Raw genomic sequence first — 27,971 nt, 5'->3', positions numbered from 1 at the left:
CGTCACCCCTGCACCAGCTGATGTTGCGTGACGTCACCTTCATTGGAGCAAACATGGCGACTGCCATGGAGCTACGGTGCTGGGGTGGCGATTGGGGTCTACCGTCTGTCCACAACGAGTCCCTCGTTGTCCTGGTAAGGTCTAACGTTTGCTTGCGTGAATAAGGCCTTTACATACCTCAGTTTTCCCGGGGTGACATCGTTTATTTATTCTTGGTTCTCTATCTGGTTAGCTTCCATGCTAACTTAACCGCTGCACTTCGGCATAGCAGAAATACCAAAACATGGGTTTTTAAAACAGCAATTTCATGATTACAAAGTTGGGATCTGTTAATATTATTGGCTAGATGTTTTGTTCGAGATCTGGGGTTGTTTGTCTTTGTCATTTCTAACAAAATCTTCTGCTTCAAGGTCAGTTCATTAGAATGACATCTTTAACTTTTTTCTTGCTAAATGCCTACACTTAAATATATCATAAATTGGTCAAAGAGCCATATTTGTTGACAGTTGTGATGACTGCTGTTTCTTGTCTTTTGCTTTATGCCACTATTTCAGGTGACACATACTGTGCGTACCTGTCTGTTGTGTTACAGTGGCAAGAAAAAGTATCTGAACCTTTGGGAATTTAATGGTTCTCTGAATAAATTTGTCATAAAATGTGATCTCACCTTCATTTAACTCATAAATGTAGGTTATCTATATTTACAACCTTTTCACCATCTTGAAAACATTTTCCCTGCGAGTTTGTTAAGTTGTCATATGAGGGCAAGCTTATTTGACTTACTTTTACTATTTTACTCATGTCTCTGAACGGCGTCATCTACAGTCATGGAAAAAATGATTAGACCACCCTTGTTTCTTCAGTTTCTTGTTCATTTTAATACCTGATACAACTAACGGTACATTTGTTTGGACAAATATAACAATGACAACAAAAATAGCTCATAATAGTTATTTTTTTGGCAGTACAATGCTATAGCTATTCATATAAGAACTTAAGTGATTTTGGTTATCATCAAGAAAACCATGGAAGTTGCGAGATATCAGCTCTTACAGTACATTAAACTCTCATGAGCTATATTTGTTATCATTATATTTGTCCAAACAAATGTACTTCTAGTTGTACCAGACATTAAAGTGGATCAGTAAACTGAAGAAACAAGGATGGTGTAATCATTTTTTCCATGACTGTATTTGATTATGGGTTGGTGGTACCACTTGCTAACATTAGCTCAGTTTGCTCTGCAACATGTTTTGCATCAGGAGTAGAGCTGCAACAGTTAATCGAATCAATGATTAATCCATTAGCCAATTATTATTTTGGTATTGGATTAATCGTTTTTAAATTAAATGTAAATATCCTCTGATTTCAGTTTTTCAAATGTGAATATTTTTTAATTTCCTTAGTCAGCCATGAAAACAGAATGCATTTAGACTGCGTTCTGACTGGTGGATGATTACTGATTGGATGAGCAAGGGAAGGTGTAGGGGGGCCAGAGTGTGCAGTGAGACACAGAGAAAAGTTTTTGTGTGTGCGGTAATCTATCCACTATCATGAATACGTTCCTAAAAAAAAATGTAGACACAGGTAAGGGCTACCTGCAGGGCATTTCCGCCTGACCCACCTCCGACTGTGCCAATAGGGTAGCTGCAGGGTCATCAACCGATCAACCGGGAGCCATGTTTCACTCTATTATTCCTGGAACATCTCACGATGGTGGCGCAACAGCAGGGACGTCTCTCTATTACTGCCTGCAAGTAACCCTTGGGCCCTTGTTTTCCCCACAACATGTCCTTCCTTCTCAGCCACAATCATAAGCTCGCTCTTTCCACCTCCTTTGCCAAGTTCTTGAATGCCCTCTTCAGCTTTGGCCCGGTCACTCCCACATTCCTCAGGAGGCACTGGATGGACATTCCATTGCACCCTCTGCAGCCAATCTCTACAGGGCAGATCCAGCCTCCCCTGTGTCCTTCCTTTCAAAAGCTGACTCCATTCCTCCCTCCAAAGTAACAGTGAGCTCTGCCAGGATCACTGTTTGGACTGAGGGGGACCACAGGATGATGTCAGGTCTCAGAGAGGGTGTAGTTGTGTCTGCCGGAAACTTCAGCTGCCGATCAAGGTCCACTCTTATTTTGCAGTCAAATTCAGGTGTTAACAGTGATCATCATTCCCTCCGGGAGATGTTCTGAGCCCCTGCTCCTTGTGCAACGAAATGGACCAGCTTTTGTGATGTTGACGGATGGTCTTTGGCCTCTTCCACCCTTTCTGCCTCGAGGACTTCAGCCAGCTTCTGCAAGGACCTGGTCGTGATGCCACCTGGACTGGCCCTGAGCCAGAACTGTTTTGCATCTGGACAGGATTTACTGTAGGCTTGGGTTTGGCGTGTTGCAGAGTTTGCAGTTTTCCTCAGAGCCGTACCACCGATACAGGTTGTTGGGACTGGGGAGAGTGTTGTAGGTAGCACGAATGAGGAAGCTTAACCTTGCTTTAGGGATCTTTCACATGTCAGATCACTTGACATTTTTGCTGGTCCCCCTCCATCCTGACCACCTCTACAAACGCCAGGTCTTTCCTCTCCTTTCTTGTGGTTTTTGGCCAAAACCTGGAAGCTGTTCCCCACTCCAAGCCACTTCCTCCTGACTGTGTCCTGCCAATAATTTTGTTGTGCATCAGCCTGCTGATGACCTGGTCTATCGTCTCTTCAGCCTTCCACTTGAATCCTGTTGGAACTGGGGCCTTGGTCTGTTTTGGTCGTGTCAGTTGAATCTCTTAGATCTAACATGAGCCTCGCCTTCTCCTGTCTGTAACCCAGGTTGACGTACTTCAGTTGCAGCTGGATTGTGTTTTTTTCCAAAAAGACCTATTTGGGAAAGACTCCAAGGTAGGCCAAGCCAGTTGCGGATGAAACTGTTGGCCTTGGCATCCATCGTCATTGCTGTGGCTTTTCAGGGGCCAGGTGCTGGTACAGGTGAATTGATAGCACCAGCACTTAAAGGGATAGTTCGGAGTTTTTGACATGAAGTTGTATGACATCCCCATCAGCAGTGGACTATTTCAACAGTGTCTTACCCCCCCCATTTGGTCCCGCCAGTCCAGTTCTAGCCGGATTTCTGTGACAAGGAGCGTAGTTCTACTGAGTCATTTAAGTAAAGAGTTTGGCTTCTTAAAACAATATGCGTTCAAAAGAGTAATACATTTGCATCATAAAAATGACTCCTTAAAAAAATCAGACCTCACAAATCGCTCAGCATCATATTTGTCTCCTGCCGTGTCCCTGTGCACTGTCACCTCTCCATACGTGTGTATGTGATGAAGATGCATCCGCGACGGAGCACCGCGGCCATCCTGTTTACGTGTCTTCCACAGCAGAAGAAGATGCGAGCGTCTTCATCACATTTTTTTTTTTTTGAGGAGGCATTTTTATGATGCAAATGTATTACTCTTTTGAACGCATATTGTTTTGAGAAGCCAAACTTTTTACTTAAATGACCAAGCAACTAAGCAGAACTACGTTCCTCAGCGACCAGAACTTGACTCGCGGGACAAAATGGAGGGGTAAGTCACTGTTGAAATAGTACATTGCTGATGGAGATGTCATACAACTTTAAGGCAAAAAATCCAAACTATCCCTTTAAGCTTCCATGGAAGTCAGTCCTCTCCAGGGCTTCAGAAAGCTGTTTCATGACAGTTGCAGGCATATGGTTATCAGACAGATCGGTCGTATACAGTCTTCCCAAGCTTCGGACAGGTTGTTATGCCAACAGTGGAATCCTTTCTCCATGAAGGAGATGAGGTCATTCCTGGCTCCCTTCCGGATTGAGAGACTGCGAGAGGTTTTATTCTTATTCTGCCCCATCCAAGGAGTTCTTCAAACCTCTTTAGGAGCTGGGAAGTGCAAGCCGCTGTTTGGAGAAGGCTTTTTACGTCATCTATGTAACTCTGCAAGGCTGGCAGTCGTTGGCCTAACTGCGATCTCACTCCTTGAACCATTTGTCTGCCGCCAATCAGAATGTCTACAAAGGCTGCTGTGAAGAGGATGAGAGAGATTGAGCAACTTATTGTGATGACATTCTCAAGCCAATGCCAGCTAGTAAATAAAAGGTAAATAGATTCATTCTGAATGGACATATTCCTTTGTCTCCACCGCTAATAATGCTGGCTTACCCATGTGCTTTATATGTGGTGACAAATGAGCAAACAACAAAAATGATAAACTTGAAAGACATTTTCCAGAAGAAATACTCAACTTTTTCTGAAAACTACCCAACTGCAGATGGGCGTAAGAGAGCAATTTCTGAGGTGCTGAGAAAAGCTCAGTGTCACCTGGAGAGCAGAAATACAAAACTGTGATTCAATGTGTGTGTTTTTTTAAATTAATTGTAATCAACACAATAAAGTTCCAGCCCTGGTAATTACAGTAGATAATCACTATATTGGCACTTCAGCATTACTGTAAACAAATATGTGTTACTTTCGTCTTCAGTACTTTCTCCGCTGTTTCTTTAACAAACCATTACTGAAAATGATTCACAGCGTGGTCTCATCGATGTTCTCAGATTTGGTTCACATTCAGTTTATTGTATTTAATTGTTGTTTTTTGGAATTCTAAGTTATCTTGCCTCTCTTTCCATTGTTTGTAAGCCAGGACGCTTGAATCATGAAATCCCTCCTAAAGAAGACCATGAACATTATTAAGAAGAAGGAAACATTGAGCACATGCATCAAAGAAAAGAAACATCCTACCTCTTACTCTTAATCATGTTAAAGCGAATCTGCTCTTTTTTTGGTATTTTGCCCATCATCCACAGTACTTATGTAAAACATGAACCTTTTCTGTGCGTTCTAAAGAGAAAAAAAGCTAGCATGGGGGAGCTAAAAATGCACTTAATGGGACACCTGTGTTGACTATAAAGCCATCTTTAAAAAAAAATAAATAAATAAAATGCCAACCGTGTTCCATTTACCATTTCCATTTCACCACTACCAAGAGGTATCGGGAACTTCAAAACTGTGATAGTGACACCAATCTGTACTGACTGGGAAACAAGAACAACTATGAATACACAACCAAATTATCTGTAAAGTATTAGCCCACATTCCATGTTTTGTTTGTACACGGCTAGATGGACTGTGATATCAAGCGTTGTGTGCTCCATATATCAAAATCCATATCATGGTGGCTTACTCAATGGACAGTTGTCCGTCTGGTGTCAGCTGGCCTGGGGTGTCTTTTCCAGATGATTTTGAGTAGGTGGAAAAAAAGTTTCTACCACTGCAAGGTTTGTTAGCGCTAACAATTCTTCTTTCATTGTGATGCATTCTCTTGGAGCAATGTCCTCCTTGCCATATATACAAAGCCTCTCCGTCGATGGTAACACTTGATGTCTGTTGGCAAGTATTACGTTATCATGAATGTGCCTGTTACTGCATGGTCACAGCATGTATATAAAACATTGTTGGAGATTTTTTTTATAGTCGAAATAGGTGTGCCCGATTACGTGCATTATTAGCTCTCTCATGCTAGCTGTTTTTCGTTCTTTAGAGCGCACAGAAAAGGGAAAAATGTGTTTTCATGTTTCACGTAGATGATGGGCAAATTAAAAAAAAAAAAGTACAGTTTTACTTTAACCACTACTAATTATTTGTTTTCCTTCTGTGTGTGTGTGTTTTTTTTTCAGGCATATGCTAAGTTTTCTGGGGCCAAAGTGAACGTTTCTCCTATAGACTGGACATGGAAAACCTTGACAGGTAGGCTGAAGCAGCTAAACACAATCTTTCTGTACCCTGTATTTCACGTGTCATACCAGCGTCTCCGATTTGTGGCGACCCACTACAAATAGATTTGGCGCTGCCTGTTCGCCGTCGCTCATAAACAAATTATAACACGCCTGGTCTGCCAGAGACTAAGGCTGAGCAGGAGGGATTGGTGTTGCCAGTTGCCAGCAAGCAATCAGACCCCTGTGAATACTTTTCTCCAAAAAATGGACTAGCGACATATCTAGTGAAGAATCTTTTGGTGGCAGACATGAACACACGTAGCGCTCTTCTCAACGAGCGGCAGCTGGCGCTGCTGTGAGCCCCTCCCCTATCCAAAAGCACTTACAAGTGGCTGCGTTTGTGACATTTAAAAAAACGACAAAAAGAAGCAAGAGAAGAAAGTTCATTTGTAGTACTAAGTGCATAATCCCATTGTCTAAAATTGGCTTTTAATTTAAAATGGGAGAAACTTTTACAAAACTGCAGGAGTGATGTAAATGCCCTTTTAAACATAACTTCTGCCTGTTAAAGTCTTGTATGGTTCTTGTTGTAGCAACAGTCCCGGAGCTGATTTGCGGAGATACTTCAGTGAAAGAACCTTCTCAGATTCTTAACTTCCTGAGAAAGCAGGTACGAGTGGATGCCAGGTACATGCGCCACAACTGAACTGAGCAGATCTTTATGATTCATTTGTGTTGTTTTTAGAGGTTTAATGCAGACTATGAGCTGAGTGCCCGACAAGGAGCTGACACCATGGCGTACATCGCTCTCCTCCAAGAGAAACTACAACCTGCATTGGTAACACCATTTCTTTTCAGTATGTTCACTGATAAATATCAGCATTACTAGTATCTTTTTCTTCTACACTTCACAGTTGCACACTTTCTGGTTGGATGCCGACAACTACGCCAATTTGACACGGCCATGGTTTGCCTCTCGTTCTCCGTTCCCTCTAAATTTTCTCGTCCCCAGTCGTCACGCCAGCAACGCCCTCTCCCGCATCCTGCTGACCAAAGGAGAGTCACCACAACGCAGAATCAGTGAGGTGGAAGGAAAGGTAAACACAGATGGAGTTATATTATTTTTTCTCTGCTTGTCCTCTCCTTTTCCTAACTGTTCTATGTCATTGTCAGCTCTACAGTGATGCCAAGGAATGCCTCAATCTCCTCTCCTACAGACTGGGTTCAGCAAACTACTTCTTTGGCAACTTGTAAGTAAAAGCATGCCAGTTAACATCATTAGTCACAGCAAATTATTATATTGATAATTTGTTTATCGAAACTTAACTGTATCTTTGTCAACCAACAGGGTTTAGAGAGGCAGATACAATTGACAGGATAGCGGGATAAGGGATTACGGATTCCTGCTAACATTACTATTAACAAGAATGACACTTAGTAGAGGCAAAAAACCCCAAATATGTCTGTTTTAACAGATTTTGGTACAGTAGTACCTCGGTTAATGTCCGCACAGATTAGGTTTTTTTGGTTAACATCCAAAATGTATGCTAAAATTTTGCTTTGGTTTGTGTTCGCCTGCCTGATTAGCGTGAAATATGGCGAGCGTAACAAACTGTTGTATTTGTGCTTGGTTTGTTTACGCAACCATCTTGGATAACGCACCCAAGATGAAATGTAGCGATACTTAGTTGACACGTTACTACGGCAGCCTATAAGGCACATACTGTACATGTAAGGCATCCGGAATCAAGTGGCCAAACAATGGAGCCTCGGCGTTGATGACTCCTATCCGTGCATTTCTTCATGGAGTGTGACAAACTCTAACTAAGCCACTATGAATCCAAAGAAGGTTGCGAGTGTCAGCAACATTCCAAAGAGGGTGAAGACCACTATTGAATTCAAGAAAGAAGTCATCGCAAAGTTCGAAGATAAGCACCAGGATGTACTGAAAGCCCTCATCCACAATTCGTACCATCCTGAAGAATAACAACGTAATCAAGTGAGCTAATGTTGGGAAAGGAGTAGTGCTGTTAACAAAACAGACCACAAACCATTGAAGATGTTGAGACGTTGTTGCTGGTGTGGGTCAAGGGAGACACTGCGGGAGACACTGTTTCAGAGGCAAGGCTGCTGCGTGTGGCTCTAACAAAGAAAACGCCAGCAAGGAGTGAGTCTGTTGACAAATTTAAGGGAAGCAGAGGCTGGTTCGAAAATTTAGAAAAATAAAAAACAGGCATACATACAGCATTGTTAGATATGGGGAGGCTCTAAGTTGACAAACGTGTCTCCAAACTTTTCCATCCCTCTACAATATTCTACTTTTCTGGTTGTTGTTTGCAAAGATAGTTAAATAAAGGTAAAAGTGATGTTAAATGTTCAGTTGTCCATTCATTTGTCATTTGCAATTATTTTTGCACCATTTCCTGCTGCATGTAAAACTATAATTATTGTCTATAAAATGTGTTGTGTTGAAATTTTTGGGTGTATGGAACAGATTCATTGGATTTACATTATTTTCTATGGGAAAACTTGCCTTGGTTAGAGTTCGTTTTGGTTTGAGTTGGACCTTCTGGAATGGATTCATCCAGACATCCATTTTCCGCTTGTCCTCACGAGGGTCGCAGGGGTATACTGGAGCCTATCTGTACTTCATTTCATTCATTTTAAACAGTCATGACCTTCTGGATGAGGCTGTTCTACTCCAGTCCTGTAGGTGTCAGTAATGCACGTTTAGATGTAGATTACCGCACTCTTCTTTATTCACCCCAGCATGTGGACAGTAATAGTGAAAAGTGAAAATACGTTCAGTTCTATTGACACATTTATCCTGATCTGATCCACACTCCTACAAAGTTTAGGGAAAAAACCTGTAGTTGTTAACTGATAAAGTGGCAGTTGAGACATCACTTCTCACCTTTGCCCTTAGTGGAGTAACAATAATAGTATTTATGGTAAAAATAGTAGAATGGTTTGATACAGCAATGCAGGTATTATTTATAAATGACGTATTGAAAGTGGACATAAAACATAATACTCTTTGGCTCCTGCACTGCAGCTTACTGTGTAAACATGTATTTGTCTGTGATTGCAGGCCCACCAGCTTGGATGCTTTTGTGTTTGGGTTTGTGGCTCCCATCCACAAGGCCCACCTCCCCAACAGCCCCCTGCAGAGCCACGTCAGACAGCTGGAGAACCTCACGCACTTCTGCGACAACATCCTGTCGGTCTATTTCAACTCGGCCCACCCTTGTAAGATCTCTGCACATACAGAGAAGTCACACTTTCAAGCTTCAGGATCAATGCTCACAAATGCTCATTTCTAAGCACAAGTCAACTAACATTCTCAGCTGTTTCTGACACCTTTGATTTTCTTCCTGCTTGATGCCTTTTTAAGGGTTAACGCTTTTCATTTTCACTGACGCTTGGTCATTTCTGTCCTTTTTCCATGGGTGTCCATGTTTTTCCAGGTCTTCCTCCATCTGTTCAGGAAACAATGGATGCCAACCTCCAGAAACTAACTCAGCTTGTAAACAAAGAATCCAACTTGATAGAAAAGGTGCTTCTGCATTCCCTTTCTCTTCTTTGCAGAGACACGTGCACATAAATACACCCACTGGCCAAAGCATTAGGTATACCTAATCTGATGACATCCATAGTTTGTACAGTTGTCCCTAATGAAATGGCTGGTGAATGTCATCATGTGTACTGTATGTCATGCTGCTAGGTCAACATGTTCCTGGGCTCAAAAACCTCTGAGGCAACACCTATGGTGTTAGTGCATGTGACGTTGGCTGTGTATATCAAAGCAACAGGTGGTGCAAAAACAGCTGACTTTAGGCGAGAAGCGGGGTACACCCTGGACTGATTGCCAGCCAATCACAGGACACATACAGAAAACAACCATTCACACTCAGACCCACACCTATGGACTATTTAGAGTCTTCAGTTAACCCAGCATGCATGTTTTTGGACTGTGGGAGGAAGCCAGAAACAACAATATTGAACAGCAGCCCTATGGTTGTGTTTGTGTTTATAACTTCTCCAATAGAGTGTACATTGTAAACGCAGTTCTACTGCTTGCCAGTGTATAATTTTAAACCCCAACACATACTGTATAGGTTTTGGATAAGACCCGTTTGCGTGACGTCCCCGTCTTTTGCCATGTGACAGTGTTTTTCATCATTGTTACAAGTCTGAGAGATTTTTTTTGTCTTTTTGAAACTTTTCGAAAACCCGAAAGAAAAAGTCATTTTCAGCATGACCTCTAACATATTACATCCTTTGTCGCAGATGGATGACAACCTACGCAGCAGCCCTCAGCACAAACCTCACCGGCCAGAGCCCAAACCCAGTCTGATCATGGAAAAAAGCTCTACACCTGCATAACCCCCGACCTCTGACCCCCCCCTCACCCTAATAATCCTGCCTTATGAGCGAACAAGCGGAGACCACCTTGTAGCTGAAAGGTACAACTCATGAGACTTAATAACCGTCATCAACGTGAACCACATCTTAGCAGTCGAAGCCTGTTTGAAGGTAATGATGATGGCTTTGGAAGATGTCAGTCGGAAAGAGAAGAAAGCGCAGCGTAAGGTCTTTTTAAATGACTGCATGCACCGTGGCGGTTCATGATGGAATGGAATTATGAACTAATGCTAAATGAGAAAGACACAGAATGTCCAAAAGGAAACGAAAAGTTCTGCAGGGAAAGTAAGTGGTGCTGCTTGACCATGACAGTTTTTATTTGAACCCTTTTAGCTCCTTGTTTTCAATGAGGGAATATTGAAGCCTTTCCTTTTTTGTTTGACCTTGCAGATGAACCTCATCTGTCATTGCACCAAGTCTTCACATTGATTCATTCATTTCAAAATAGATTACAAAATGATGTGTAACTCACTTTATGCATGTAATCTCCCCACGGTTGTAGAGCTTGTACAGTTGTAAATAGAACCACAAGTATGTATAGTATATGATTAATGCTATGTGCTCCGAAAGGGCTTAGCAGCTTGTTTGCTTGGCACACCGGGGGGGTGAAAGGGCCTTATTCGCTGTATAAACCTATCACTGTGTCCCTTTGCAGCTGACATGAGGAGAGGTGTGTGTGTTTCATTAACAACACACGTTGCCTCTTCATGACCTACAGCCTGTGTCTTTACAAACGTGTTTAATAGTGTCAGACATTGTTAAGCTTTTTCCTGTGCCTATGTGACTGTCACTTTATTTTAAACTCAAGTCCAAGCCAGAAATGGGTCATTACCTGTTCATTTTACTTTGTTTTTTCCCATTTTATGTTTGTATGCGATTGTTAACATGGGTGGTGGACGTTATGAAATGTGCATTTATGTGAGTTCTATCACAATCTCTGTGTCTTAGTCTGTGTCGTGATAATATTTAATACGGCAAAATTTTCACCAGAGATGCATTCCCTTCAAAGCAACATATTCTGAAACAAAATATATACTGTATTGACCCAAATATAAGACAACTCCTCTTATTCAGCAAATACTTTTTTTAAAATCATGCTTTCACTGTCAGTGAAATAAAAAATGTCCGCTTCAGTGATCACCATTATCCTAAAGTTGGCATCATAACTCTTCCTGTTGTTTGCTAACTTGCCCAACATTCTCTTTTTTCCCAGCGAGTCTGTCACGGCTGCGTCTCACTGGTGTGTGAGTGACAGGAAGAAAAGTACTGATTTCCACCTGCTGATTTACATGAATTAACATCTAGAATATAAGACAACCCGTCTTTTCCAGGCTTTTTATAGGACAGAATCCTGTCTTGCATTGGGGTCAATACAGTGTATGTATTTGTTGGTGTGCAGACTTGTGCGGACCGTGTGCTTGCTTTTGTGCCTTCATCGCATTTATCATTTTTATTTATGGCCCCACAAGGCTTGTGGCATCTGTGGCTGTTTGTATTGAGCCCAGCGTTAAAGGGAACAACTTCAGATGAAAGATGAATAAATATATATATATATATATATAAATATAATAACCATGTGTTGTTGTTTTTTTTAATTTATTATACTTGCTTCCTGTTTATGCATGCTAAACTGTTGTGTATGTGCTCTCATTTGCTACTCTTCCCCTGACTATACTCTCAGTGGTTGGCCAGTTTTCAGCCGCTCAGCATGCTTCTCTGATTGTGTGATAGGCTGTTTACTTGTTTGCAGCATAGAGCGCTCTTTGTTTGCTTTTGGCCTTTGGCTATGGAAAAATGAGACTAATTGAGAGGAAATGATGCCAGGCCGACATCAGATAGTGTCCCAGTTATTGTTGACATGAGAGAGAGACTTGGCTGACGGTTTAGTTGGTGTGTGAACAGAGCAAAGGCACAAAAACAAACAATGCCAAAAGTTGGAATCTACAGTTATTCTAATTGTTGAATATTGTGGGCTAAATGGTGTTGCTCTGATTATATTGAAGTTATCTGAAAGGTCTGAGCTGTGAAATAAGTCATTATGTTTTGAGGCAATTAAAACTGTATAGGTGTACATTTTGCCTGATAAAATAGAAATAATGTTATAAGCAGATGCACTGACTATAACCATCAGATGGTACACTGTGGCCATCTAGTGGTGAGTGTGGGTAATGCTGGAGGGACAACTGACTTTAATCAAAACATTCCAGTTGAACAAATATAAAAATAATCATGTTCCTTCAGCTTGAAAGCTTCACATGAAAGTCTGTTTTCAAGAAAGAAAGAAACCCAAATTAAAACAGAAGGTAGGAACAAAAACAAAGAAGTGATCACATGTTTACAAAAAGGCATATTCACAATATGAAAGTGCTGCAGTATAATTCATTGACAAACTAGATTTTGGGTTGAGGAGAGGGTTTAAATTAATTAAATGGAGACATTAAAGTTTGTTATGAAGATGTAGGAGACTAGAACAAGTACAAAACACTTAAAACATACGCAGTGTCTAAAATGTACAGCAAACATCAACTTACTGAAAGTCACTCCATGTCAGCTCAGTTGTATTTCATGAAATGATCTATATAATGTGATATTTACATGTTTCTTACACTATTACCAGGATGATCAATTGATGTTTCTTTATAGTTTTGTATGCCTGAGCTTTATCAAGATGAGACATTACGTAATCAACTGTAAAAAAAAAAAAAAAAAAAATACAACAAAAAAAAACCCTTAGCAGTCTTTGGCAAACTCTGGCACTTCCAGCACCATCCTGACCTCCAGACGACCCGCAGTCTCCAAGGCCAGACCAGGGTGACACGGCTGGGTGAAGTCGTGTCTGAAAGAACCAAACAACTGACCTGTTTGGGCGTTGTAGAAACACAGGTGACCCTGCTGGTAATCCAGGAGGGTGCCCACCCGTTCAGGCGACTCCATCACAAAGACGCTGGACTGAGTGTCGTTGTGGAGCATCTCATATCTGCAACTACATCAACACAACACCTTAACTTCAACAGTTAGGGTGGTGGTCATACAGTAGTTTTGTATAACATGCTTCAAGATACATGGAAGTGCATCACATGTTCTTATGTCATGACTCAGCAAAAACAAACTGTGATACCTGTACCACTGGTGGTACGCAGGCTCCATTTAGTGGTACCATAGACGTATTTTTATTCAATAAAAATACATTTATATTACAGACATAATCAAAATAGACAAATAATTGTACAAATATACATTTATCAACCAAAATTTTTCTAAAGCGGAGCTTGCAAAAACGGTGGTACTTGCCAGCAAAATACTGTATTTTTGAGGTAGTAAAAAATAGCATGACTACAATGACTTTGATACACCAATGAACTGTTTCGTTGCAAGTGGGACTAGCTGATTAGCATAGGCAAACTCCCTCCATTGCCTTTATAAGGGCATGAAACTGTAGCGTCACGTGTACAAAACTGTATTTTCACTTCTCCTTCCCTCAACTCTAATTTATACATTTTCACCTTTACGCAGACATTTCCTTATTTGGGCAACAAGGGGCGTTACCTATGTTATAACCGGAACAGCGAGCACATTGCTTAGTTGGAAACAGGACAAAAAAAATACAAATTTCAGAGTGTGATTTTTGTAAAACACATTAGTGAGTTGTTTATATTTGTGTTTTGACCTACCCAGATGGTGAAGGGATGCACTGCAAACACCATGACTGATTGTTTTCCCCCAGGGAGAACTTTCTGTGAACTGGGCTGTACGCTACTCCGAGCCTGTAAGCCGCACATCCTGACACGGTGGTCTCCCAGTAGTGGCGACCCCTCGCTGGTAGTAACTCACCTAGAATGGACGGCGGCCTGGAAAGTATAAAATACAGTAAATGGACGAGTTTGGAAACAAGAAATAAAATCCGACCCGTCTGTACCTAGATGAGTCGCCCCATGTGTAGTGTACACCCAGCACTCCACAGACGACAGCTTTGTAAAAAAGCAGACTTTGCTACACATTGTGGGAGCTTTAAGTGTGATTGTTTTGTTTTTCTTCAGTGAATAGGCTAACCTAGCATGATGTTATAATGGAGGGGTGTCCAAAGTACATTTGTGGTCCTCGGATGTTTTTTTATTGGCCCACGGCACATTCTAAAAATATAGTTTAACAAGAAAACTTAAAAAAAAAAAAAAAACACCACGAACAACAGCAAGAAATGAAAAAATCAGTCATTTTACAAGTATAAAGTGAAAATATTGAGACAGAAACAGTAATCTAATGAGGAAAACGTTATTTTACGAGAATAGTCTCGTAATATTATGAGGGAAAATAATGTAATTTTAGTGGCATAAAGTTTTCTTATGAGAACAACAAATAAAGTTGTAATTTTTGGAAAATTAGGTGGCGTAAAAAGTTAGAATGCTACGAGAATCGAGTCAAAATATTATGGCAATAAAGTCAAAATTACGAGAAGAAAATTTACAAGAAGAAAGTTAAAATTGCTGAAAATTAAAAAAAACCCCAAAAAAACAGCAGAAATATAAAAAAAAAAGAGCTGGAATTTTATGAGAAAGTCAAAATATTAAGCGAACAAGTCATATTCTAAAGAGAAAAAAGTTGCAATTTTTCAAGAATAAAGGAAAGAGGATGTCATTTTAGTAACATCGAGTTGAAATATTAAAGAATTTTTTTTTAAGTCACATTATGAGAAACAAACCAAACAAAATAGAGTTCTTCTCTTAATATTATGACTTTATTCCCGTAGTTTTTTTTCCCAACCTAATTTTCCAAAAATGACAACTTTATAAATATAGTATAAAAAATAATTTTTAATAATTTTTTCTGTGATATATCAACTCTGTGCTACTAAAATGACATGACTTTTCCTCAAATTGCGACTTTTTTTCTTTTTAGAATATGACTTTATTCCCATCATTCCGCAACCTAACATTCCATAAATTACAAGTTTATTTGTTGTACTGTTTGTTTATCATGATATTCTGACTTTTGAATAATTATAAAGTTTTTAAATTATATTTCAACTTTATGCTACTAAGTTATTTTTCCTCATAATATTACATTATTCTCATAAAATTCTGTCTTTTTGTCATTACATTACACTTTTTCCTCCTTTTGTAAAATGCAGATTTTTCAGTTTTTACTGTTTTTTTTTCTAGTTTTCTTGTTAAATTATATTAATTATTAATTATATTTTAAGTGTCGTGGGCCGCACATGGCCCCCGGGCCACACTTTGGACACCACTGGTTTAAGAAGTGTGTGAGGTGTGTCGCGAGTGAACAATGGCAACTGAAGAGAGAAGGGTAGGGTTCCGGAGCTGAAAAAACAACATTTTCATTTTCATTGCAAATGTTCATCTGAGTGCTGCACGGTGGCCTAGTGGTTAGCATGCTGGCCAGACAGTCAGGAGATCGGGAGGATCTGGGTTCAAATCTCCGTTGGGCATCTCTGTGTGGAGTTTGCATGTTCTCCCCGTGCGTGTGTGGGTTTTCTCCGGGTACTCCGGTTTCCTCCCACATTCCAAAAACATGCATGTTAGGTTAATTGGCGACTCTAAATTGTCCATAAGTATGAATGTGAGTGTGAATGGTTGTTTGTCTATATGTGCCCTGCGATTGGCTGGCGAAAAGTCGGCTGGGATAGGCTCCAGCATACCCGCGACTCTAGTGACGATAAGCGGCATAGAAGATGGATGGATGTTGATCCGAAATCGGAGGAGAATATCAACGTCAAGCGAGCAGCAGAGTTTCAAGTGGGGGGGAGCGAGCCGTGTGTTGAAAATAGAAAAAAGCCGCGTTTTTTCGCCATTTTTTCTGGGGTGTGAAAAGCGTGAATCTACTGCATATGATCTACTGTATATGTAAAAACAGATCATTAGCATCTTGAAGCCACACACTGTAACTGTAATAAAACTGTATTGAACTCACTGTTTGTCAGTGGCTGGCCTGTGTTTATGTGCATCTTGTGAGAGGCAGACGGAGGTGTGGTCCTCTGACAGCTCGAGAGCAGGATGAGCTGAAGCTTTCAGAAGGCGAAACCTTGTTCCTGAAAAGAGTCATATCGTATTATATGCATACACTTCATTAGGTACACCTGCACACAATCTAATGAGCTCCATGTTAACAACTGTCTTTACAAACATAAGTGCTCTGTGAATATGAAAAGTGGAACCGAAAATGACAACCACAATAATGATAATACACTTTGCTGAACGATGGCATCTGGCCATCAATCGAGCATTATCTTCACAAAAACACCTGTACTGGATGCAAGTGGGTGAGTGCAGAACCTATTTCAATGTCCGCATGTGTGCAATGTGACAAGGACGCTTTCGGTAACCTTTGGTAGAAATGAGAGCTGCTTCGCTCTGCTCGCTGGCTCCAGCTTCGTTCACAGCTTTGATGTAAAACAGATAATTCTCATCGGGCTGCAGCATAACTTCATGTTTACAGCTTTTAATGCCTGAGATTGATCTAGAAGAAAGAGAGTAAAGACACAACGGGAGTACTCAGGGAGCACGGTCCAAATGACTTATGTGATTATATAACAATGTTTTAATGTGGGTAGTATGGTTATAACGCCTGCAAGCTAACATGGCCCACCTTAGCCCGTCTCCTTCCATTTCGTACTGGCGGCAGTACTCCAAAGTGTAACTCAGTCCAGCACTCTGTTTTGCTGGGCTCCATCTCAGCTTGGCTGAATCCCACATGACGGCGCAGCGCTCGCTATCAATTACTGGCACTGACGGAGCTGAAAAGTGATCCTTGTCTTCAATGCATGCTTTCAAGCTTGATCCAGCAGAGTTATTATTACGTTAAATGTGTGCACCGACCGGTGGTGAAGACGACCCTCTCGCTGGGCAGAGAGCAGCCTGTGTAGTTGACAGCCATCACCCACACTTTGTAGGACTTATCAGGCTCCAGCTCCTCCAGGACGCAGTAGCTCTCCTTCACCGTCACACGGTACTCCTCTGACACAGCTGCGGACAACTCAACTTAAACCAGCATCCTTATTCACTTGGCTTCCACGTACTATAAATAAACCTAAACCCCAAATGTCATTGGAGAGGTTTTTTTTCTCGGGAAATAAAGTCTTATATTCAGATTGGCGTCATCATACCAACCTCCCTGTGGCTCCTCCATGCAGTAAACCTGGAAGCAGTCAATAATGTCACCAGGGTTGACACACCAGTAAACAGTCACGCTGGTGCTGGTAGCTGATCCTGGCTCCTGGGGCTCCAGTGTGGGCCTCTGAGGCACTGTGGTACACACACACACACACACACACAAGTTGACCACCTGCAGTCCACACATGCATCTTCATGCTGTCACACCTGGAATTCCTTTGCGTTGGGTGAGCTGTGAGTTGTTGCCTTTGGCGTAGTCCTGGAACACCAGTAATCCCTTGGAGCACAGATCCAGTGACATGGTTGATTCCAGTGCTTCCTTGAGCCTGACCACACAACAACATATTCATTTCTTACTCTTGAGTGAGATTACGGTGTATATGGGATTACTTTGGGTACTTTTCTAGCCAACAATGTATTATTATCTTTGTAAAACGTTTTTTATATGTACTGTATTACCTTGTGTGGATGTCTTCAGGAGGCTGAAAAGATAACAAATTGAGAATACATTTATCAGAAAGCACACCAGCTTATCAGTGAGCAAATATACCTTCCACAACCTTGTGTAGGACTCACCCGAGCGTCCGTCTCAGCCTCTCTGGCCGTTGTCTCCAGAGTGGCCTTGGCTGAGTCGATGCTCTCCTGGAAGGAGATGATCTGGTCGTAGAGCTGCTCCAGCTTGGACTTCTTCTCCTCCTCCATGTTGACGGACATGTTGTTGTACTGCTGCATCACCAGGGCCATCATCTCATCATTCTGCGCCTGCATCGCTGCCTCGCTCTCAACACACTGGTCCTGGATAACAGGGCAGCGCAGATGTGTCACGCAAGCTTTGTGTGTTTTGTGTGGGGTGTGAGATACAGTAATCCCTCGTTTATCACAGTTAATTAGTTCCAGATCAGACTGTGATACGTGAATTCCCGCAAAGTAGGTTTCCTTTTTTATAAATCAAATATTTTCCTAGTTAGCATAAACAACCTGTTTCCGACCTTCTACATACAGGTTTTAGCATCAATAGAGCGCCCATACATGAAATAACCCTCCCATAGTCACCTTTACACTCGTATTACCCAATACAGTTGTACCCTGGTTAGCGCATTTTCTGGTTAACATCACAAATTTCTGCAAAAATTTTGCCTTGGTTTGCGTTAGTGTGCCAATGGCGCACGTAACAAACTGTTGTTTTCGTGCTTTGTCATTTTTATGCTTGAAAATGCTTAATTAAGGAAAGAAATGTGTAAAATATACTATACAATACTATACTATACTATACTATACTATACTATACTATACTATACTAGTATTTTTTGACTAATAACAGGGCATAACCAACCACGAAACAGCATGATTTACTAATTCATACATTTTTGAAAACCTGTGGCAACCTGAGTGAAAGTCGGGGAAGTCGAACAGCGAAGCGGCGAGAGACGACTGTACAAGTCAAAGCTCGATTGTCGAGTGTCCTAGTTTTTGTATGATTCGGTTTTCGACCGAATTTTTCACCCCAAAATGTTCCTCGGTTATCCTACAATATTGTGCATAACCAGCTAGTAGATCTGCCCTGCACTGCCCAAACAAAGCATCCTGACTCACTGTCTGTGCATTTTTTTATTGAGCGCGACAGGTAAATAACCCGCCGCGCAGCCAAAGAAATTTGCGAGTGCCAACAATTTGATAAAGAAGGTGTGGTGAGAAACACTATTGAATTCAAGAAATAACTCAAAGCGCAAAGCACAGAGATGGCCTCTCCTCCGCTCCTCGCCATCTTCTGCCAGCAAGAGTCTTCAATCAAGGCACACATGACGTTAAATGTTCATTTGCCTATTTCATTCATCATTTATAATTATTTTGTGTTTTTGGACCTTGTGGACAACTAGCTCTTGTACAGGATCTCATTACATTGATGCTGTGGCCTGCAAGCGTCCAAATTGCATTGTTTCGATCATACTTTTAGGGTCAGAAATGAGCTCAATTTACAATAACAGTAAGAAGAAAAACAGTAGAAGAAAGTTACTGTTGGCACCAAGAATGTTGATCGATGCATACTGATACGGGAGTGAATCACAGCTGACTCATCCTTATGCATGAATCATTCTTGAATCATCAGATTTTAGCCATAATCCATCATGATGACCACAATCAATTTGAAAAGATGCCAAAAAGAAACAAAAGCACACCTCCACAGAGTTGTAGGCCAGCTCCAGTTCACACACCAAGTCCTCAATGTTCTCAGACCTCCCTTGCAGCTCTGAGATCCAATCGCTCAGTCGCTCCTGTTACAAAACATTTTTATATTTTAATGCTCTGAGCCTCTAAACACAACTCAAAAGGGATCATCAAGTATGCAGCATGCACGATAAGTAGATGGCGAACGGTTCTTTCCACATTTATTTGGCCTAAAAATAGCCTCTTGTTGTCTGTGAGTGTGCAGGCTTCAAGTGCACTAACTCGTACAAAGTACATTGTTGACCCTGTGTTGGCCCGGCGCGTGTGAAGAGATCACATGTCGGTCTATGCTTGATGGCATCACAGAGGACCTTTCCAGCGATCAAAACAGTGCATTACATCACAGCAAAAACAGCTCAATAAGGATGTGTGCAGCCTGATTTCATGCATGCTGTGTGCATGAGTGGAAAGTTATGATATGACAAGACAAGGAACGTGTTTTATGATTATAATACTTATTAAAGCACAACACAGTCTGCTGAAATGGTGTCTGAAGTCTGCTTGCTTGGGGTCGAGAGGCAAAATAGGTCACATGTCAGCTTGTATGCTGATTTATTGCTCACCAGGTATGCTCCCATACATGTTTTTCCATCATTAATTAACTGCATGTACATTTTAACACATTTTAGTCATTTCGGGTCCTGGGGAGGAAAGATAGAAAATATAACGTAACAAAAAACCTGATGGAACGTATTCATATTCTCTATGTAAATGAGGTGACTAAATATAAGAACATGTCTACAATAACAAATGCTTTAGTTCCTATTGTTTGTGGTTAATTTGATATGAACAAAATTATAGGGAAACAACACCTTATCAATAATTCATCAAGACCAGGGGTCTCAACTCATTTTACCCGGGGGCCACGGGAGGTAGAGCCTGGGTGAGGCTGGGCCTCATCAAGTACTGGGAGTAAGGCTCACGATAACGATAATATCTTGAACGGTATCGGGTATGCTGCAGGAAACGCGTCTAATTTTGGTTATTATCAAGAAAACGATGGAAGTTGCTAGATATCAGCTCTTAAATTAAATTAAATTAAATTAAATTAAACTGTCGTCCCGAAAAAGTTGACGTAAGCAAAGGGTCATCCCTTTTCATGTCTTGTAGCATCACGGCACGTGTCCCAATACTTTTGTCCATACACAGTGAGACTCTTGACATAAGTATAGCAACCCTGTGAGCATCATTGGCTTAATTTAGACCTTGCGGGCCGCATTTACAGTAGTCTTTCCTGTCAAGTCGCGGGCCGCAAAATGTGACTTAGCGGGCCGCAAATGGCCCGCGGGCCGCAAGTTTGAGACCCCCGATCTAGCCAAAACTGGACTTCTTAGTTTTCCCCTGACCAAGAAATTTTAGACAGATTGAACAGTTTGGTGAAAGCGCTTTTCTGTTCCAGCACTGTTTTGCATTCAGAAAGAAAATCCTATAGATACACTTTAAAGCTCGAAGACCGTCGTCCCGAAAAAGTTGACGTAAGCAAACGTGTCCCAAGACTTTTGTCCATACACAGTGAGACCCTTGACATAAATATAGCAAACCCGCAGGAGACTCCTCGGTAAAAAACACACTGCTAATACAGTAGCTAGATATGACCTGAGAATACAATGACCAGGATGAATGAGAATATTCACAGGCATAATAGATAGATAGATGCAGTCATGGAAAAAATGATTAGACCACCCTTGTTTCTTCAGTTTACTGATCCATTTTAATGCCTGGCACAACTAAAGGAACATTTGTTTGGACAAATATAATGATGATAACAAATGTAGCTCATAAGAGTTTCATTTAAGAGTTGATATCTACCAACTTCCATGGTTTAACCAAATAATGAGCTTACATGAATAGCTACGTATAGCGTTGTACTGCCAAAAAATTCACTCTTATGAGCCATTTTTGTTTTTCTTGAATAAAAATTGCAGTGTTGTTCCGAAATCAGCAAATCTTTAGGTATATTTTCTGTGTGTGAGTCTGTTCTTAAATTTAGAAAGTTATGTAAGCAGTTTTTGCTCTTAATTTGAGGTAAATCTATATTAATATCTCGCTGAATAATAATCCAAATTAGGTTTTTAGCTTGTTATTAGAAAAAAAGAACTAATTTCTGGCAAAAATGATAACAATTGGCTAGCTATACCTTCTTAATATAAGATTATTTTTCTCAATAGAAAATTGCTAGACAACATATTTTTCTTTTTAGGAAAGAAATAAGAAATGGTTGCTTAAAATGGGAGTTTTTTACTTTCTTGAAATTTAGTTTTTGCAGTGCAAGCTTGCAAGGCTGAGGAGGGTTCACTGTCTCACTTTTTAGCGGTTCTAATAAGGTAAAAAAAAAAAAAAAAGTATTTCATTCTAAAGATAAGTATTTCCAGAATAAAGGTCCTGCTTATATTTAGATATAAAAATCTTAAATCCAGGATTTTGGTCCTGCTTATTTCTAGATACAGAAATCTTAATTTAGGATTTCTTACCAAGTGAAATTTCTTGCTGCATGGACAGATAATTTCACTCGTTTTAAGTAGTTTTTTCCAAAAATATAGTCTTTTTATATTATATTTGGCCAGCCCTTTTTTGCGGTGCACGTATTGTTTTTCTATGCATTTCTGTTTATTTAAACCACACACACACGAATAAATAAGATGTTGTTGTGAAGTTCGCAGTTTCCATGAATGCATCTCGCTGTCTGTCTTATGGTGTTGGAATTGGATTGCTGTTGATGTGTTCAGGTCAGAATAAAGTTCTAAAAGAGCTCTGTTGGGAGCTACACTGTGCCGCCGTCTGTCGTCATGAGAGACAGCTGTGGCTTGCCATGATGCGTATGCATTCATTCATTACACAAAAAAAATGTTACATAATTAATAAAATCAATGATTTACTGCTGTTAACGCACTATTTTGGCAGCCCTAATAAAAACATATTTAAACTTGATCGCATGAGGAAAGCTGATCTACTGATGTGGCGCACCAAGGATTGCATCTGTCATATGAGCAAAATAACACTGCCAATCCATTTAGCGTGTTTGCCTTCATGAATATGCAGAATATATGCAGATTATCAGAACACACTAAATACTGGGAGGAGATACAAATGTTATCATTTTGCACCAGCAGGGTGATTTATCAAATATGAAATATGTTTGTGGTCTGTGTTTTTGCGTCTGGCACAGCGTTATGCCCGGCTGAGGTCAATTTGGCGAAAAGGAGGCATATGTGCAATGACAGACGATGGCGAGAGAGAATCTCCCGTGTACTTGTCAACATATTTGGACTGTCAGAAATATAAATAGTAGAGACATATCCATCTATCCATCCATGCCGCTTTTCCTCATTAGGGTCGCGGGGGCATGCTGGAGCCTATCCCAGCTGACTTTGGGGCGACAGGCGGGGTACACCCTGGACTAGTCGCCAGCCAATGGCAGGGCACATATAGACAAACAACCATTGACGTTCACATTCATACCTATGGACAATTTAGAGTCGCCAATTAACATAACATGCATGTTTTTGTGGGAGGAAACCGGAGTACCCGGAGAAAACCCACGCACGCCCGGGGAGAACATGCAAACTCCACACAGAAATGCCCAATGGAGATTTGAACCCAGGTCTTCCCTATCTCCAGGCTGTGACTGCGCGGCCAACATGCTAACCACTAGACCACTGTGCGGCCCTAGAGACATATCGTCTATCTTATTTTGGATCTCAGTAGATCGGGCCCATTGTCATGATACATTACCCTGATTTCCTCATAGGCTTTGTCCACAGCAGTCACCTCGTGGCCACCATGGTCCTCAGACTCACACTCGTCCTTTGACAGCAAACATTGGCATGTGAGACAAAACCAATCCATCCCCTGCAGTTCAGCAGCAAGTTGGGCCTGGTGCTGCTCCTCTGCATCGATGATGTCATAGTCAGCCTCAATGAGATCTTCATTTACAAACACATCCGAGACCCTCTTGTCCTTCTCCACCACTTGATCAGACTCTGCTTGGGCTTGCTCCTGTGCATCTCCAAGTACGTGAGGTTCTGCTGTCTCCTTGGTGTCCTGTTCTGTTATCATCTCATACTCCTCACCTGTCTCACCTTCTTCAGGTGATTCATCTTGAGAGGTCTTTTGCTGTATGTCCCCTCTGAAAGGACCAATCTCCAGACCTGTGTACGCCTTCACAGCATATCTTTCTGGGGCATCCTCAACCTTTTCATCTACATCTGCAACATCTGGTTTTACATCCTCGTGCAGCCCAGATAAATCCTCCTGCGGGGCAAAGCTCCTCAGAGGTGAAAAGATACCCTCATCTTTGTCCTCCTCTGTCCTAAACTCCTCGATCTCAGCCATCTCCTCGGAGGGTGAAGGTGAGGAGGCCTCCATCTGTCCAACTGGTTCTTCTTCCAGTTGAGACTCTGCTATTTTTTCTCTGGTGCCATTGTCAGGTGCAGTGAGATGTTCATATTCAAGGTCCAGATCAGAAAGAGTCAGAGTATTGCTTTCTGTAACCCTCTCTGAGCAGGTACTCATTTTTATGTCCATCTCAACAGCTTCGCCTTTGGGAACGAAAACAATCAAGTCATTGTTAGTCTTTGGAATAGCTGCCTCATCTCCTTCAGTTGTCTGGTGCTCACATTCAAGCGTATCCTGAGCTGAATCTGTCTCTTGTTCCTTTACTTCTACATCGACTTCAATAACGTCCTGTGACAAAACTTCCGCTGTTGATTCTCTTTCAGTAATCTCCTCCTGAAGATCAATCTGAACTTTAGTTTGAGTGACTTCTTCATCCACAGTGTTCTCAGTTACCTTCATGACTGCATGCACCATAGGCTCACTGCCAGTGAAGACCTCAATCGGTGCAGCTTGTTGGGAATTAAGCTCTTTCGCGTTGCATGTTGTCTCAACTGAAGGTTCAGTAGAGGTTAACCTCTCCTTTCCTATCATACCAAATTCTGCTGGAGTCTTCTCTTGGGCTTCCTTCTCCACCGCTGCCGTCATCTTCAACTCAGCTGCTGCCTTCTCACAGACGTCCTCTGCTGTGTCTTGCTGAGGTACCTTGGTGAGGGTTGATGGTACCTTACTTCCCTGTTCCTGTACTTGTTTTGGGGGAAGTTCTTTGGTTTTAATCATACTCTGATCACTACCTTGATCATCTCTCTGGTGCTCCTCAGTTTCTACTTGAACATCAAATGGCTGAGATGCAGGAAGTGTCTTCTCAGTTCTTTTCTGTGGAGACTGCATCTCTTCCTTTGTCTGCCTATCCTCATGAATTGATTCTATAAGAACAGCCTGCTCTTTACTCTCCTTAGAGTGTTGTACTCCTTCCTTTGCCATTTCTGGAACCAGTTCTTCAGTTGTTCTTGCTCCTGTATCTGCTTCAGTATCAACATCTTGCTTTGTGTCGTCTCTCTTCTCCTCATCCTCTTCCTCGGCTCTCGTTAGACATCCTGTCATTTCAAACTTACTCTGTGGCCACATCATCCTTCCTTCCCTCTTGTCCTCCATGGAGTCTGCTGGCACATCCACTGTGGGGGTATCATCTTTCAAAATAAACTTTTCCAGATATCCTTCTGCCTCCTCCGAATCTGACAAACATTTCTTGAAAGATTTTTCAGATGTCACACTCTCCACTTCCGAGTATTCCTCATCGCTTTTAATCCTCTCGCCAATATAATCCTCATAAAGGTCAGAGTACATGAAGGACATGGCGGTGGGTTCTTCCAGCAGGATGGGATCAATGATCTTAGGCGGTCCAGGGGAGATATAAATAGGAGTGAGGGTGGTTTCTTCAGTCCCAAACAATACTGATCCACTTTCCTTCATCAATCTCTGGCTCTCTCGTCTTGCTCTTGTCTTTTCTCTGTCGTTTACCTCCTCGTCTGCTCCTTGTTGCATTGCATCAGCAGGAGCTCCTTCTCCATAAAAGACTTCATCCAGGTGTTCTCCAACAATCTCCGCATCTGTCACAAGGACAAACGATTCATCTGATTCTGATGGGCTTTCTTTGACTGTCTTTGCAGGCATGGTCTCTGCTTCCATAACATGTTCTTCCACATCTTCATGAAGGTCTGGACTTTTTTGTCCAGGAACAACTTCATCTACTAGGGTGAACTTCTCAAAGTAGTCAATATCATTGGAGCCATCTTTAGGAGTGGGTGTGTGTCTCAGCTCAGACTCTATTGATGACTCAGAAGGCTGTGGAAAGATTACAGTCAGTAAATGAATCCACAAAGGAGAAAATGACAGCATGATTTCTATTGCAATAGAAATCAGTAGAAATGAGAAGAACACAGTAAAGTGTTGTAATCCTCATACAAGTCTATAAATACCTCATTGCATTCTGGTGTTTTCACTTCCTGAGGCCGGACTGTGGTCTCATTAAGATGGTTCCGTGACCTGATCTTCGGAGTCTGGTCCAGATAAGACAAGTTGTCTTGTAGTTCAGTGCTCTCCTCTTCGTCCACTGTGGGAAGTTTGGACGGGACCCTGATGTTAAGAATTTCATACCCCTCTGAAATCAAACTAAACAACTGTTGATCTTTGTTTTTGATATCTTCCAAATCTTGTTCCTTCTTCTGCTCTTTGACATTAGGAATCGACACCTCTGCCATCTCAGGTCTCTCCACCCCCAGAGCAGAGGCTGATCTGGAACCGCTAGATCTGCTTAACCTATCCCTCAGTCTGCTGCTCCTGCCTCCGGACCTTGTTCTCCTACGGATTACTTTGTCCTCATCAAAAATGATGGTGATCTTTCCAGCAGCTCCAGACCCTTCCATGCTGCAGGCTTCAGAGATTGAGCTAGTCTCAGAAGCCCAGGGGGTAGAGCAGCGACTGGAGGCTGTCTCCCAAACAATACCACTGTCCTCGCTCTGGACAGTCACCATGGAGAATGATGGATCCACCATTAGGCACTGGAGTTTGGGCTTCACAGACTGGTCCTGAACAACCTCACGAAGACTGGAAAGAAAAGGAGAAACCTTTAGAGAGAGGGGTTGTTGTACTGCCTCAAAAAGAAGAACAAGTCAGATTCAAAGGTTGGTTAAACCACATAGACCGAAAGGGTTCCCCGTCTCCGCACACTGAGACCAATTGGAGAGATGATATTAAAAAATAAGGATAAAATGTGCGCTGAGTCGCTCCAAAGCATCATGCATGTAACAGGAGATGTACCGACTTCCAAAACACACCATATCGATTTCTTTAACTATTTGCAACAGGGGGAGTTCATGTGCACCACCCAGCATGAAGCATGATAAATGAAAGAATGCATTGGCAGCTCCTTAGAGCTGGAAATTTAATCATCATTTGATGGATTAGACAACTTCCAACCTGGATCATGCTCTCCAGCCACTTTGAAACTGGATTTAAAATGAGAAAGACGTGCAAAAACAAATTAATTAAATGCCTTTCCTGCATGGTGCACTTAACAGAATTCTGCCGCCACTACTGAGGTTATTTAGCTAAAGTCTAGACCAGCATGTCAAAGCTACCTGTTCTGCAGCTCCTCTACTTCGTCCTCATCGTCCTGGCTGGTGGCGTCTGAAGCCTCACACTGGAACTCCGTCAGCTCGGTCATCTCAGATTCCTCACATTCCTCCATTGTTCCTTATGCTTCCCTGTGTTCAGTTTTTCGGGGTCTTCTTGATGTTTTCAGCCACTCGTGAGTCCAGGAGCATTGATCTGTTGCGTTTGTGTCATTCTAAGTTGGGAGGGGTCCATCTGACTCAGCTCAGGGACAGAAATAGACTGAGTGGGGAATGAAAAGAGGGGAGCGAAGGGAGTACATGCCGGAAGGAGGTGTTTGGTCTCACCGGACCTTGAGTCAGGTGTTAAGTTCTCAATGCATGAACTACATACTTACAAAATGTTATTGGCAATGTGTGCAAATATACATGATGTGGACATCAATCTGTACTAATGAATCACAGCCGGAGTCGATGTGGTGTAACTTTAAGATGAAAATCCCCGTTGCTGAGTTAAATATAGGCCGTGTGCTGAAACAGTACTCCTCGTCCCGTTCCTGTTCATGGCAACGCTTGAAGAGGGCTGCTCACACACAGTTATAAAACTAAATGTAATATGTTTTAAACCAGAAAAAAGGCGACCCGACTACAATTTGATTTAAGTGTGTAACCAGGAAGAAAGATTGTTATACTGCACAAATTTGAACTAGAAGGCACACAAGAACTAATTAAAAGTCAAGAATGAAATGGTCATATTAAAGACATGGTTTGATAAAAACAGATTATCCTTGAATTTAAGTAAAATTAAAATAATGCTATTTGGCAAAAGCAGAAAGGACATGTATGACCAAATACAAATAGACGGAGTGGACATTGAAAGGGTGAATGAATGATCATAATAGATGAAAAAATGAGCTGAAAATCTCACATCAAAAATATACAACAAAAGGTGGCAAGAAATACTTCAATATTGAATGAAGCAAAATTTGTTCTTGATCAAAATCACTCCACACTCTTTACTGTTCTTTGGTATT

The 27,971-nt window shown here is 41.5% G+C and overlaps 2 protein-coding genes across 3 annotated transcripts; one reads left to right on the top strand and one right to left on the bottom strand.

The window, feature by feature from the left end:
- Positions 1-37: 37 nt before the first annotated feature.
- On the top strand, positions 38-15,002 carry mtx3 (metaxin 3). Of its 2 annotated transcripts, XM_054774316.1 has the most exons (9): positions 38-134; positions 5,679-5,748; positions 6,311-6,387; positions 6,463-6,555; positions 6,632-6,814; positions 6,891-6,967; positions 8,809-8,966; positions 9,185-9,273; positions 10,008-14,999. In XM_054774316.1, the coding sequence occupies exons 1-9, from the start codon at positions 54-56 to the stop codon at positions 10,101-10,103; spliced, it is 924 nt and encodes a 307-aa protein (XP_054630291.1). In that variant the 5' UTR covers positions 38-53; the 3' UTR covers positions 10,104-14,999. The 2 variants fall into 2 exon arrangements, with proteins under 2 accessions (XP_054630291.1, XP_054630292.1); XM_054774317.1 differs by lacking the exon at positions 9,185-9,273 and having other exon boundaries at positions 10,008-15,002.
- cmya5 (cardiomyopathy associated 5) lies at positions 12,255-27,146 on the bottom strand. Its single transcript, XM_054774315.1, has 14 exons — positions 26,965-27,146; positions 25,804-26,431; positions 23,225-25,669; positions 19,444-19,539; positions 17,843-18,061; positions 17,726-17,748; positions 17,474-17,592; positions 17,264-17,398; positions 16,973-17,119; positions 16,743-16,890; positions 16,480-16,613; positions 16,068-16,185; positions 13,814-13,990; positions 12,255-13,125 (listed from the first exon to the last, which is right to left on the bottom strand). The coding sequence occupies exons 1-14, from the start codon at positions 27,072-27,074 to the stop codon at positions 12,873-12,875; spliced, it is 4,752 nt and encodes a 1,583-aa protein (XP_054630290.1). The 5' UTR covers positions 27,075-27,146; the 3' UTR covers positions 12,255-12,872.
- Positions 27,147-27,971: the final 825 nt, after the last annotated feature.

The sequence above is a fragment of the Dunckerocampus dactyliophorus genome, chromosome 4, assembly GCF_027744805.1.
Source record: "Dunckerocampus dactyliophorus isolate RoL2022-P2 chromosome 4, RoL_Ddac_1.1, whole genome shotgun sequence".
In the NCBI taxonomy this organism is placed as follows: Eukaryota; Metazoa; Chordata; class Actinopteri; order Syngnathiformes; family Syngnathidae; genus Dunckerocampus; species Dunckerocampus dactyliophorus.
This window is presented reverse-complemented; position numbering and strand designations above follow the sequence as displayed.

Coding starts and splice junctions, on each gene's coding strand:
- mtx3 (XM_054774316.1), top strand. CDS start 54: ATGGCGACTGCCATGGAGCTACGGTGCTGGGGTGGCGATTGGGGTCTA. Junction 135..5,678: donor ACGAGTCCCTCGTTGTCCTG/GTAAGGTCTAAC, acceptor TTTTTTTTTCAG/GCATATGCTAAGTTTTCTGG. Junction 6,556..6,631: donor AGAAACTACAACCTGCATTG/GTAACACCATTT, acceptor TACACTTCACAG/TTGCACACTTTCTGGTTGGA.
- cmya5 (XM_054774315.1), bottom strand. CDS start 27,074: ATGGAGGAATGTGAGGAATCTGAGATGACCGAGCTGACGGAGTTCCAG. Junction 17,749..17,842: donor AGGCTGAGACGGACGCTCGG/GTGAGTCCTACA, acceptor TTATCTTTTCAG/CCTCCTGAAGACATCCACAC. Junction 13,126..13,813: donor TGCATCCCTTCACCATCTGG/GTAGGTCAAAAC, acceptor GTGTTGATGTAG/TTGCAGATATGAGATGCTCC.